Source organism: Megalops cyprinoides, chromosome 8, assembly GCF_013368585.1.
Source record: "Megalops cyprinoides isolate fMegCyp1 chromosome 8, fMegCyp1.pri, whole genome shotgun sequence".
Lineage (NCBI taxonomy): Eukaryota > Metazoa > Chordata > Actinopteri > Elopiformes > Megalopidae > Megalops > Megalops cyprinoides.
The window spans coordinates 28,433,876-28,447,971 of NC_050590.1; the positions used below are offsets into that span (position 1 = coordinate 28,433,876).

General features: G+C 41.0%; 1 protein-coding gene across 3 annotated transcripts in view; it reads left to right on the forward strand.

The window, feature by feature from the left end:
• LOC118781744 (myotubularin-related protein 13-like) overlaps positions 1–14,096 on the forward strand; it is a 113,653-nt gene continuing 99,557 nt past the window's right edge. For all 3 annotated transcript variants that reach the window (XM_036534773.1, XM_036534771.1, XM_036534772.1), the window contains exon 1: positions 1–143. In XM_036534773.1, the coding sequence (XP_036390666.1) occupies positions 89–143 (55 nt within the window). In that variant the 5' untranslated portion in view covers positions 1–88. The remainder of the gene's footprint in view (positions 144–14,096) is intronic.

Genomic DNA, 14,096 nt, shown 5'->3' on the forward strand with positions numbered 1-14,096 from the left:
CTGATTTCACTTGTGTCAAACATGGCTGTGCTTTTGAGGAGAGAAAAATGCTAAATTGTTTCTATAGATTTTGCAAAAAGAACCCAACATGGCGAGGCTGGCTGATTATTTGATTGTTGTTGGATATGATCATGAAAAGTCTGGTGAGTACCCCAGTGTAGACGCTTAACTTGCACTTTTGACGGCAATGCGAGATTGCAGTGCCTGCATTAGGTAGTTTGCGCAGGCCGTATTGTCAGTGGGTTAATATGCCATTGATGTAGCCTACTTGAGATTAGGTGTTTGGGATTTTCATTTCAGAAATATGCATGGTTTGGTATGTCTTTGATGCACTGCTTGTAGCTGTAACGTAAATGATATGTGGAGGCACAAAATGCACGTTTAGTTTTTATGTACGCCGTAGATTAAACTTTCCTGAAACGAGCCAGTCACATCCTGTGTGGGTAATGAATGACGTGCGGGGTCGTTTTAAGGATGGATTAAGGGAGAAAACGCTGCACTTTCTCTTGCGTGCTAAATTAATTAATGTAGGGTATACTCTCTACACAGATTTAATCTTTCCATTTCCCACTTAGGTTAATACGGTTCTAGGAAGGAAAGACCCAGTAGAAGGCTATCTAGGTAGCTAATAAAATAGTACACAAAGTATTTACGTTAGTTATGGCATGGTGTTTTCAACTGGGTTGGATTTAGGCGGTCTTTCATCGGGGGATTTGTTTATCGGCTAATTAGCAGTCTACATCAATGTGGATCTTGTCGGATCGTTCATGCCTCATTGATTTTTGTTCCAGTCAAATTCATGGACTTCTTTTATTTCGTTAAATAAGGACAGTCCAAGTGCCGTTTTCATAACGGATGCAATGGTGCACAGAGTACCTTACTGTCGATTCGGGTATTGTGCTGGTTATCTTTCCAAGAGAGAACTTCCTTTGTTGTGGAAAACGGATGCATCTTCTTTATGATCAGGAAACACGAGAGATACTGTGGCCACTTTACAAATCAAGCAAAACAACAGGTGTTTCCAATTAAATAACAGTAGGAACTGCAACTCTGTAATCAATGCATTGTTCAATACATACAGAATAATAATGTGGCGATGCATTTGGCGTGGCTCGGATTGAAAAGAGGCGATACAGATAAAAAGGAAATCGGAATAAGGGAAAACTGTGGTGAAGGTGAAAAGGGTGACAGAAATGTGTCACGTGTAGTGGGTTGTAATCTTTCCATTCATAAAATTAATAATCATCAACGTTCGTGATATTTAAGTATTTGTCATGGCATCCTTTGTTCATTGTGTTGCCATAGCAATACTATGTAGCAGACGCAGTGAGCATGTGAAAACAGTGGTCAGACCAAGCAAAGATGGGTATGACCTAGACGAGCACTGAATGACGTATGGTTACACGCTGCGAAATACTGTAGATATGTACGTTAGATTTGTTTCGTCGGCACTCGTTTTTCCCCCGGACGGCTGTTTCAATTCCATCGAAACTCCCTGAAATGCCTGTTTGTAGAAAGGTCCAGTCATCAGTCATGTGCAGTTATTAAGGCCCACAGTTACAGGTGGTTATGAACATTGTTACTTGCACAAATGGTCACTTCTCAAATTCAAAATTCAAAAGTGGAGAATCCTCAAGACCGTATTTATGACATTAAATAAAGTGTAGAATATGATGCGTGCAATGTCGTATAAGGACTAGATGTAGTGCATTGACATGAAAGTGTCTTGATAATTCCTCATGAGTTATTATGTTACTGAGTTATTTAATGTAAGGGAGTAAAAATGCTACTAATCTGTGTGCACAGTGCAGTGTATTTAAATCTGCTCATAGAAACAGGAAGTGGTTAAGTCTGAGGTTTCCAAGTGACAGACCCAAGGTTTGTGGGCATTAACACAGTCTTTTCTGTGGTTTATTTTATTACGCCTTGGACTGATTGCACTCACTTTACATTTGTTTTGACAAGTTTCATTTGTAATACATGAGTTGGGCTTGCTTCTAAGCATTCATTTTAATCAACAGATGTGTTGATGTGAGACAATGACAATGGAAATAATCAAAGTCCTGCATGATACACATCTTCCTGGATTTACAGGTATTTGGCAAAAGAGGTAACTGTGGTTCAGAACCTGAGGATAACCCTGCTGAGTGAAGCTTATTTCACGGAGTTCTTTCACACTGCAGTCCATATTCTGGTGCTGTACCGTACCCTAGATCCCTTCCAGATGTGGCACACTGACATGGTTTTCATTCGAAATGGAAAATCCAACTGTGCTGAAATTCTTTCACAGGTCATGTGATGTGTGAAGCGAGCTGTTTTTACTTCAGTGCGACCCTTCATATGCTGCTCTTAACTGATTGTTTCAAAATGGTGGCATTTAGGTACATTGCCTATTACACTTCTCCCCAAACAGCCAGATGGAATTGCATTTTTCTTGCATTCTATGTCCCTCCCCTTCTCTCCTTTGCAATTTTTTTAGTTTAGTATGGAAAAGAACTTTTCAGAAAAGAACAGTTTTCAGATAAATTCCTGAAAACTGATTTGTTCTTTGTGTCTGCTCTAGAACTGTAAAAATAAAATTTTTACCTAAAGAAGGGGACATATTTAGCTTCATGTCAGTTAATATGGTTCATTCAGCAGTAACCCATTGTAATCAAACAAAGGTGTCGGTGTTTGCACCTGAAGTCAATTGCCTGCTTTATTTTGGGATATGGTGCGCAGGGCAGTTGTGGTTGATGTAGTAGGTTAACCAACCGGTTAAGATAGAAACCTCAAAGTTTGCAAATATTAATATTCTTCTTTTCCAGGTTCCTTAGCCACCTGATACTGCTACCTCATACTGAGTGTGTATTCCATTGGTTTGAGGTTTCTATTCCAGATGTTTGGCTCACAGAGAACTGAACTGCAGTTGTGCACTGAAATGAAATTAATTATTCAATAAAATGTGTCAAGTGCTGTACCTTCACTGCCCTAACACATACTTTAGAAAAACAGGCCTTTCATGCAATGTGTTTAGCTTGTTATGGTCACTGTCCTGATACTGGTCTGGTGCGCATTGTGCCAGATGAGACATTGGAGACTTTTCATTAGAAGAAAAGAATTGAGTGTGATTAGAATTGAGGAGATTAATTGTCCCCTGAGTATGAGCTGCCAGCCAGACCCAGGGGTCAGAAGAAATCTGCAGTTGAATCCACTCAGACCACAACCCCTCACTGAATAGGTAAACAGTGTCCACTCTCATCCAGTCATGCTGAGCACCAAGTGACAAATGACTGTCTTGTGCTGGAGGAACAAAATGTTCCTGGCATCAACGGATCCTGTGCGCATTCAGGCATCTTCCCCTCCTCCCCCAACACACACGCACCCCACAGTGGGGGCCCGGCAGAACTTTCAGGCCCCATATGAAAAAGATAACAAGTAGACTGAGTCACTTTGCTGCAAGTCCGGAGGATGTTCCTTTTAGAATGGCCCTCAGTGGCTCCTGGGAAAGCCATACATCTCCAGAGAGTCTCTCCCTGTCAACCATTTATTTATTTGCTTTGTCTTTCCTTCTCCCCTCATTGAGTGATATTGAGGTTATGGCGTGATTAGGGCTGGGCGGTATAGCCATTGCGGTATATCAAATAGCTATTTTTAGCGCAATAACAGCTATCCCCGCGTTAGGTTTCTTCCCATATTGTTTTCCCTTTAGTTATACCTGATGAGGGAGCACACCTCAAAAGTTCAGTGAAATGCTTCTGGGACAGAAAAATATCATTGGTTAACTTACCTATTAGCTTTGAAAAACACATGAGTTTTCACTCTTTATCTTTGTAGCTGTGTGTTTCTATCTACCACATGGAAGCAGCATAGTGCTGTTGCTGTGATGTCAACATGGAGTAGATACGAGCAGTGGCGGCGGGTGAGCTGGAAAGAGGGGAAGCCCAAACACTACCTTTAAGTCTATCATTATGTTCAACCTATTCCCCTTTATCCTCTTTGATTAACAATAAAACAAATAATTCATAGAATAATCAACACCAGTTATTATGCTTGTGAAACACCGTAGATTCTCTGAAATTTGTGTGCTATTGTGAAAGCTACAGCATGAGATTGTTTAATCAACAAGGATGGCAATTTGAATAATTAAGTGGCAAGTAATCCTAAAGCTTTCTCTTAAATGTTTCACATTATAGCTTTCTTGTGTTACAAAATTCAAATTACAAAACGGAGCTAAACTTAGTTAAATCGATTTAAATTACTGAGAATAAACTTTTAGGTTAGGTTGAGTGCAATCAGAGGTGGAAAACCCCGGCTTCAGAAAGTAAAAGTCCTACCATGTATTTGTTCTGGCCATTCACTAAACAAGGTGATTTCACTAATTAGCTCCTCTACCTGGCTGAAGAGTTGTGCTAATTAAATTCAGCTGGTGTAGTGCATGGGTGGAACAAATACGTGGCAGGACTTTTACTTTCTGAAGCCGGGGTTTTCCACCTCTGAGTGCAATGAACAATAACATTTAGAACACAGACCTCACAAAAGCTATGATGTGTCATGAGCATTTAACGTAATTTAAATCGATAAATGCCATCCTTGTTAATTAAACAATCTCATGTTGTAGCTTTCACAAGCATACAAGCTACAGACAATCTGCGCTGTTTCGCAAGCATAATTATTTATTCTAATTACGCGATTGGTGTTGATCATTCTGTGAATTATTTGTTTTATTGTTAATCAAGGAGGATAAAGGGGAATAGGTTGAACATAATGATAGACTTAAAGGTAGTGTTTGGGCTTCCCCTCTTTCCAGCTCACCCGCTGTCACTGGATACGAGTGGCGTTTTTTCCCCCGGAAGCATTTCACATGGCCTCGGAAAACTAGAGGTGCGCCCCCGCATCAGGTATGACTAAAGGGAAAACAATATGGGAAGAAACCTAACACCGCATACCAGGGATAGCTGTTATTGCGCTAAAAATAGCTATTCGATATACCGCAAAGGCTATACCGCCCAGCCCTAGGTGTGATGCTTCACTGTGGCCGTTTGAACCAGGGGTGCTGTGCGCCAGCACTGCATAGGCTGTTCTCATGTAGGAGTTGGTTCGCAGACCCACAGTGTGCGACCCAGAAACACTTGATACAGATAAAATTTCTATGTGGCTCAAGAAAAGTGGGGATGGATATGAAATTTCATAAAAAAAACAAGAAAAGCAAGTGTTGCGTTTTTATTTGTGAACTAGATTATTTGTGATCTAGTTATGTTCTGTAACTGGATAGGAGAGGCTGTGCAGTGCCTGCTTGGAGGCTGCTGATGTTTTTCACACCTGGTGTCTTCTATCACAGTGGTCACATCTGTGCCCCAGGTAGCTACAACAAGGAGTGTTATACAGCCCTTTCAACCTATATTATTGGCATGTATCCTTAACAATGACCTAAAGACAAAGCTGGAAAATATCCTGGAATGGTCAAAGGATATTCAGCATCAGCTTTCAGGAGTGGTTGGTGGCATGTTTAATGAGGAGTTTGGAAATGAACACCACCTGACCAGAGTTATTCTAGATTCATTCAGCAGATGGGCAGACGGCAATGACAGGGCAAGATTAGTGTACTGTAGCCAGTGCAACAAATCTCTGTGCGCCTCCAATCACAGGTAGCAGACTAACCTCCCTGTTGATTGACTTGCCTGCATCACGTAAACAACAGTCAGGAGTAAAATGATACAGGGCAAACATTTGCGAGCGAGTTTAGAACAAATTGTGTCATTTTTCACCGGAATGATGTTGTGGCATTAATAGTGGCTAGCCCCTGACCTTGGTCATCTAGAGCCCTGCAATGGCTCAGATTTAGGTGCATTCTGCACCCCCTGGCTTTGTCCTAATAACTCCTGACCAGAGTCAACTCTTCACAGCTGTAAGATGTGGGTTCACCTAATCCCTCAGAGTATACCATCAAACGGTGCGCCCCAGGGGCGGAACTCACACCCTTTGGTAATTAGCAGTCATGTGTCTTGGCACAAGCCCAGACACAAGAGTCTGATATGCAGATCTTTAGGGTCAGAAGTAAGGACTCCTTCAGCACTTGCTGGGTCACTGAAACGAGACCTGCTGACTGATTACTGTGTAGCCAGTAACACTGCCAGTAAATTACAGTTCACCCAATAACCATTCATCAAGATGGCCTGGAGACTATTTTTAGCTCTTGGCAAGTTGGACCCCTACAGGAGTGACACGTGGGGTTATCCCCGTTGCATCTGATGTCCAGGCATCTGGCTCATTTAGCTAGTAATAAAGCACAGCAAGTTCACTTATACCTTCACATAAAAGGTTTTCTGTTGATCAAAGAGGTTGGTGTTTGATTTGATGACCCTCTTGATCTCCAGGGACTTATTGATGAAGCATGCCATTTCACCATAGACCGGGGGACATGCCTGCAGCTCCTCAGGTGGATTTATTCAGTTTAGGGCCCAGGGAGCATATGATTCTTACTAAGTTTATTACCTGATCATGAATAAACTGTGCAAATATGAAATGATTATGTGAGAATGTCTTCTGCAAGATGGCATGATTTGGAGTGAGAGAAACTGTCTCCTGCCTTTCTACATTTCAATGTATGTAGAATGAACAGTGCTGTCAAGCACCAAGAAGAATGAAAAACAGATTGGCTACATGTTGTCCATACACGAAGCGGAAAAAAAAAAACATTTGTTCTCTATCCAGAGTCATGACTTGTTTCTCTTAGCAAAAGTACATACCTGAATGATACCAGTACATTGGCGGGGGGGCTGACCTTGCTTGTAAGGAGTAGAGAAAATCAAATCATGTAGCGTTTCTAACCTAAGTAATCTTGAATATTGGATTTTTATTTTGTAATGTTTAGGATGCTGTTGTTTCTGTTTTTCTGTGACTGGGGTTAAAGTCAGTATATTCACTGCTGTTTTGAATGACCAACTTGGCTCTCTCTCCTATGTGAGTGATCCTATTTACCAGTTTTTGACTGAGGGCACTCATGTAAATTTAATAGACACCAACAAACAGTAAATCATAAATTGAGACGGGAAGCTGAGGACCACAGTATGCTGCTCATGTTGTGCTGTGAAGCCCATCATGTCCAGTGTTATGTGGCAGTTACAGGCTCGTGTTGTCTGCCAGATCAGCTTCTGTCTCCATGATTTATAGAATGTGAAATCAGGATATGAATTATGCAACTTTGCTGAGACATGCACGTAAAGCACCCAACGTTCCAGTCAGGGAGACCAAACACTTCCACATGCTTGTAGTTCTCCCATCAGCTAGATGCCTGATGTTCGTATGAACACACTCCGGTTCTTATTAACTGGTACCTTTGGGGAAACAGGCACGCGAGGGTCAGATTTGGGGGCGAATTCTTTCATGAACAGATAGCATGACTGGCAGTTTTTGTAGACGGCGAGCTGCAATTAAGCCTTCAACAGTTCAATGGCAACTGCTGTCAAGTGATGGGAGTTCAAACTGTAATACGTTATGAAACATCTTTTTTTAGTTTACGCGTATGACATGGACGACTTAATGGCACCTCTAAAAAATGACTCATCAGCCTGTTTTGTTTCAGGGATTCATTCCGCAGATGTTTGACGAAACTGAAGAATGTGTGATTAATCACAGAGCTGACAGTGCATTTCATGGATTGCTTGTGTGTCAGCTAGGATGATAGAGGGGATCTCTGTTTTCTTATTGGCTGTCTCGTAACTTATGGTTATCGAATTGTATCACAACTGAAGATTTCATTGCTGTAACAGCTGGTGTTTATCAAATGATTACAGTCAGGTTTCCAAATGTTGATGTGCTTGATAACATTCCTTTTGCCTTATGTGCCTGTAGATAAGTTAATTTTAGTTTTGTAAAACTTTCGATTGGAACTGAGTACTACTCATGCTGTGTGGAAGCCTGATTCATTGTGGTTTCAAAGCTAATTCAAAGCTTGGTGCTTTTCTGAAAGGAGAATTACCCTTGCTAGTTCACCTCATTCCTGGATCATTCCCAACTGTGCAACTCTTGCTTAAATACATTATTCAAAGTTAAGGGCAAACTGTGGTGCAGTAGGTCTCAATCTGACCCACTATCTTTGTCTCAGTCTTTGCTCCTCAGAATCTCCCTTTCAAAAGCTCTGATCTCACTGGAGTGGTGACTTGTCAAGAGTTTTTAGGTCAAATTTGTGAGAGGGCATTAATTTATCGCCACGGGTAGTGCTGTTTTGTGATTTTCAGGATGTGTATTTTTCCTAATTTTGAACCACGACCAGTGTCGTTAGTTTTGCTGTTTGTTTGAGCAAGTTAAGGCAAGCAGGGACAGTGGCAACAGATGATGTCAGTAGTATCTTATGTAGATTTTATTTGTGTAAGAGAATAACTGGTATTTGTCTTTTTCATTAATCTATATACACGTGTAGATTACAGGTGAGGTATATTGCTTTCAAAATTTCGGCCATGAGATCAGTCTGTATCAATGTCAGTGTTAGTACTTGAGTGTGTGTTCATTTAGAAAAAGAAGCCAAATCGTGGTTAAGTCCAAACATTTCCCATAAACATTCATGAAGGAGAGGTAGAAATGCAGACTCATGCTAGGAGGCACTAATCATGTTATAGGCATTATTGGTTAAAAAAAAAACTTTAGGGTACAATTGTCAGTGGGTTTGATCTTGAGAGGAGAGCTAGGTAATATTGTAACAATGATTAAATAAAAATATACTTTGATAATATGTGTGCATGTGATGTGATGCTAATGAAACATGAAAAATTTGGAAGGAAAGCAAGGCTGTTGTGTTGGACTCTCAGTGAATCCATGCACACTGACCTCATGGTTGCTCACTGGAAAGCAGTGGCCTGTATATCAGGAATTTGTTCAATTCCTGTGTGTAGCATCCACTCACCAGTCTCTGCAAGAAGGGCCATCAGGGACATCATTTCCCTGTGGTCCTTTCATTCCACTCAACTGGTGTCAGAGTGCTTCAGCTCTTTGATGAGCTTAGTGGCTAATTAAAAAAAAATATTTAAAACAGCAATTCTCAGTAATTGGCTGTGAGAATTTTTGTCAGTAACCCTGTGTTACAATCAACCCTGAAATGACCCATTTTTCTTCGTTTTTTTTTTTATTTTTTAAATCAAGCCATATATACTGGGCATGAAAGGTCTGCTGTCATGTAACTCCCTGTCCCCTAGTGTTGGTCAAGGGGGTTGACTAAAGCTAAATTGGTAGTATCACTGTAAATGGCTACATGGACTGTAAGGGAGTTAAAATTTAAATCTGTAGTAGTGAGGAAATGGCATTGCATTATGTAAGGTTCTGTAACAAAGTCATGACCTTTGTCACTATCAACATTAAATATGAGCACAGAGTAATGTCTGTGGAGCTCACCATGCCTTCCAAATGACAGTAAAATGCAAGTTGAAGAATTCCATGGGGGGGATTCCAAATCCAGGCCTGGACCATGACCTCCCATTCATCAATGAAAACACATCACTGTTGCATAATTCCCCCCAGGTCATAGCCTGCAACTTTGTCTTAAACAACAACCTTGTATCTGCACTATAGGACTCCAGCAGGTTGTATTTGCCATTCCAGATTTTTCTTGTACCAAGGAAATTAATTTATAAATTAATCCATTAAAAATTAATTGATCTAATTCTGTACCAAATTCAATAGCATCCTGGTCATGGATGCCTCAAATAGAGGAGTCATGTTCTACACTATGGAGATGCATATTCTGCCTAGTGCTACCTAATGTAGTTTTAAATGCTTGCAAAGGGAAAACATCCAGGAGCAGCAGTCTTGTCCAGTTGTTCTCCTGATTGGTTGTTTTTCAGTCTGTCAGCCTTTCACCTTAGTCCTTCCCTCCTACACCGCTGGGCCATACAGCACATCTGACCTGCATTGCCAAGGGTTTCAGCAGCTTGCTTTTTGGCTGACTTTAATCGAGATGGTTCAGATTGGTGCCTGCAAGCACTGGAATTTGCCTTTATCTCTGACTCAGCCATGGAACACCAAAGCACCCTGATATAAATCAGAAGGGAAAAGTGTGGACAGATGGTGGAGGGCCCTGTAGCCCCCAGACATAAATAAAGAATTAATTACGCTGGTACTGACCTCCATCTATGCCTGCTGGTTTGTGTGGCCTTACAAGCAAGGGCTAGAGATAATCAGTCTGGGATTACACCTACTCATCCCTTATTTATTTATTTCCTTTGCAGAACAGGCTATATCGCTCTTTGTTCTCTGGAGCACAAACTGCACTGCCACGGTATGTTAAACTCTGATCTCTTAGTTATCCATTTATTACAGAAATATGGAGTTTGGCTATTAATGTTAATCCTCAACACATTCCATCCTCTGCATAGCAGGAATGTTTCAGGACACAAGTTAGAAGAAGCCGTTTCTGGTGTTCTTTGTCTCAGTTTCCTGTTGATCACACTCAATGCTGAAGGGGCTCCTGTCGTCAGGCCTAAACACCTGCCTCCTTATTTTCTAGGGTTCTTGGTTTTATGAGAAGTCTGAAATGTTTACAACCTGTGTGCCAAAAATGAGAGTGGGGGGATTTGGCAGTTTGCATCAAAATACATTGTTTTCATGACTTATAAGTGGGCACACTAAAATTTATTTTTTTCTTTATCTCCACATTCACATTCTCTTACTTGTTTTATGTAGCATTATACAATTTTTGGCAGTCTTTGTAAAGGAGTGAAAAATGTGTATTAGACACAAATCTGATGTAAGCTAAGATTAACCAAAGGTGCAGGTGCAGAATAACAAGATGCCATGAAAACGAATGTGGTACGACATTGAGAGAGTGATTTGCTCCTCTGGTGAAGGCCAAATCTCCTTGTGTTGTTTTTCATTTTTTGTGAAGAGGCATGCTGACAACAATGGAGGAGTTCCTTCCTTTTTAAGGAAAGGAGGGGGAGGGGAGGTAGCCAGGTCCTGACTCATGCCAAAGGCCAAATCAGGCTTTTAATTGCAGTTTGACCTAAGATTTTAGATCATGACCCAGTTCTTTTCTTTTCTTTTTTTTTTTTTACAAGCAAAACAAAATATAACAGGTTTGTTTTGCTCCAGGTTAAAAACACAGCCTAGTGCACCCTAATACATGGGTTTTATGAACAGTTGATGGTAGAGCATGTGGGAGATGCCTTTGAAAGACCACATGGGGGAAAGTAGTAGAGAAATGTGAGCTGATATCTTTCCTCTCCAGTGGCATGGCCAACTATTTGAGGGATGAAGCAATGTGAAGGTCAATTTTCATTTGCCCAAACGGGTCAATTCCCAGTCTTCTGGTGATGAGGTGATGAGGGGTAGCGGTGTTTCCGTCCCATCTCCATCCCTTCTTTTTCTTGAGAAAGACAGAATTGATTGTCCTCCACTTGGTTTGGTCACAAATGCATAGACATGTGCTTCCTGTTCATGCAGCTGGAGTTTGCCTTTCATGTCATATCGGGCGTCCCACATGGGTTACTGATTTACCTGGGGTGTGCTTACACAAACTGATGAAAGTTTTTGTCATGTCCCAAAAGCATCTGTAATTGGCGCCCACCTTGTGAGAGATAATTCCAACTGAATGGCCAATGTTTTGAGACTGAGTGGGGCTCCTGGAGTCTCACTGGAACCAGTACCACTCTAGGATGTGTAGGCTAAGCCTCCTCCCTCAGAAGGTGGAGTGAAATGGAAAACTACCACTCTCTTTCTTTGCTCTCATATTAAAAACAAACAGCAGGCACTCATCAAAATAGGGTGATGTATCAGAGAAAGTGACCTGGTGATGTTGTGCACCTTCTTTAACTAAGATGATCCCCATCCTTACAGTTTGTTCCTCTTTGGCTTCTCTTTCTCAATTTCTCTTTGCATTACCTCTCAAATCCAGCAGTTTTTTTTCCTCCTTATGCAGAGTTCACAAGGTAGACGTGCTGGAATTTGCTCTTTGTCACACCATTAGCTTGACAGCCTATAACCCCCCCCCCCCCCACCAATATTCTTTCCGGCATGACCTGAAATGGAGCATTATTCTAACAAACAGGCATTTTCCATTGAATTTCTGCTTTCAGGCACATACTGTCTGTTCTGGTATTCAAGTGACCACTGGGTAAATTATTGGCTGGGTGGTGGAGCAGTGTTGTTCTTGAGATCACTAGGATTTCAGCCCATTCTAGTGGAACAGAAAGGAAGGGAACTGTACAGTATCTTCCAGTCTGCTGGTCTTGTTCTTAGTGCCTGGTCTTGGCCTTTGCCAAGCCAGGTGAAGGTCCTACATGGAAATGATGAAAATCCATCTATCATTGAAACTCACCAGTGTGGAACAGATTCAGGCCTTCTACCAGCTGAGTTTGGAAGCATTCTTGCTGTTTAGAAAAAAGCTAAGAGGATTGATTAAAAAGAAGTTCTGAGAGAAGGGACATTTGCTCATATCAAGGAGAGTAATGTTCTGTCCCTGTGTGTTTTGGAGACTGTTGCAAATACACTAATCAGAAATTATTATTAGAGAAATAATTTCAGATATTAATTTTTTTGCTTTTTCAAAGCTGACTTAAAATGAAAATGAGCATCCAATGGTGAAAGCATTTTATTGATAGTTGTTTCTTTATTCTTTGGTTTGTGTACAATTATGAAGACTCCCAGGAATGTTGAACTGGATCATGCGACATACAACAGTTGCACAATGCATTCCAGTTTGTGCTCTATTACTGCAAACATCACATTGTACACAATGCACTCTTCTCCTTTGCTGATGGTAGAATGGTGTAGAAAGATGTGCTTCATTTGCGACTGTCCTCAAGATAAACAGCTGCACAGATTTCTAGAAACTGGTGATCGTCTTAGCATGGGACTATTTCCATGTCAGGCATGTGCTTTCCAAAATATCGGACCAGTTGAATAGTTCTGCACATATTCTTTGGGTCAAGAATGTAATATTTTATGATTTTACGATCAGTGTCTCCCATTGCCAGTTTTATTTTCTTGTCCATCGTTAAGGAAGGCGTGCTGTAAACAAGTATGCAACCCCCACAATGCTTGTCAAATCCATGTCTTCTCACGGTCCCCACTCCACCGCACAAAGGACAAGCCCTAACTGGGGCATTGCTTGTCAGATCCAAAACAATTTAAGGAGGCTTCAGGACATGCTGTACGAGCAAGAAAACAGAAATTGCTCAATGGCTTTACTGGTATTTTAACAATTTCCCAAATATCTGCTTCATGTCTGAAAGTCTTAACAGTTTTTCTTTTTTTAAAAAAGTTAATCCCTCCTCTAACAACTTGAAATCCTGATGCATCATTTAACCCCAACAAAGTCCTTCAGCTATAAAAACTTTTAGGAAGTCAGTTTTACTTGCATTCCCATAAATTGTGTAAAGGTTGTTCCTTGTTTAGGCCCCATGGAAGTAGTTTCACGGGCTCCTGGCAAAGTGAAAGGTTTACAGTCTAAAAATGGTGAAAAATGCTGGTTGTTTGGAATTCCTTCTTAAGAGGATCTTTTAAATCGCATGCTTCTGCTTTTATACAAAGTTCAAAACTTATTGCTGACTTAATTGCTCGATTTTATTATTTATTTATTTTTATTGGTTATCTTAATTTAGTCTGGCCTCTGGGAATGTTAGGAATTCTCACATTTCTTGTCATCGGTGGCAGAAACTGGAGCTCACTCATTCTAAAATGCCACGCGTGTGATTTCAATTATCGCACGGCAGAGACACCTGATGCCGCGTCAGTGCCAGGGCTCTTGCTCGCCGGCTCACAGCACCACAGACGGCCCCAGACGCTCCAGGAGATTAATTACCGGCTGTTTTTCTAAATACCTGACAGAGGTCAACTTTTGAAGGGCTTGTTGACAGCCGACTCGAGGCTCTCAGGGTAGCGGGGCAGGAAACTACTGTGCGTGGAGCTCTACTGCACTGCCATACCAGTATTTCATTCATTCAGTGCTTTCCTGACATAAATCCACTATCCTGTTGAAATGACATACTTTATATGAGTTTGAAAAACTTCATTTTTGTGCAATAGATTAATTCAGTTTGGTAATTTTGATTCTGCAATGGAATGTACTTTGTTGTGATTAAAATCCCAGCTCCCAGATCCCAGCTCTGTCATAATAGATCATAAAA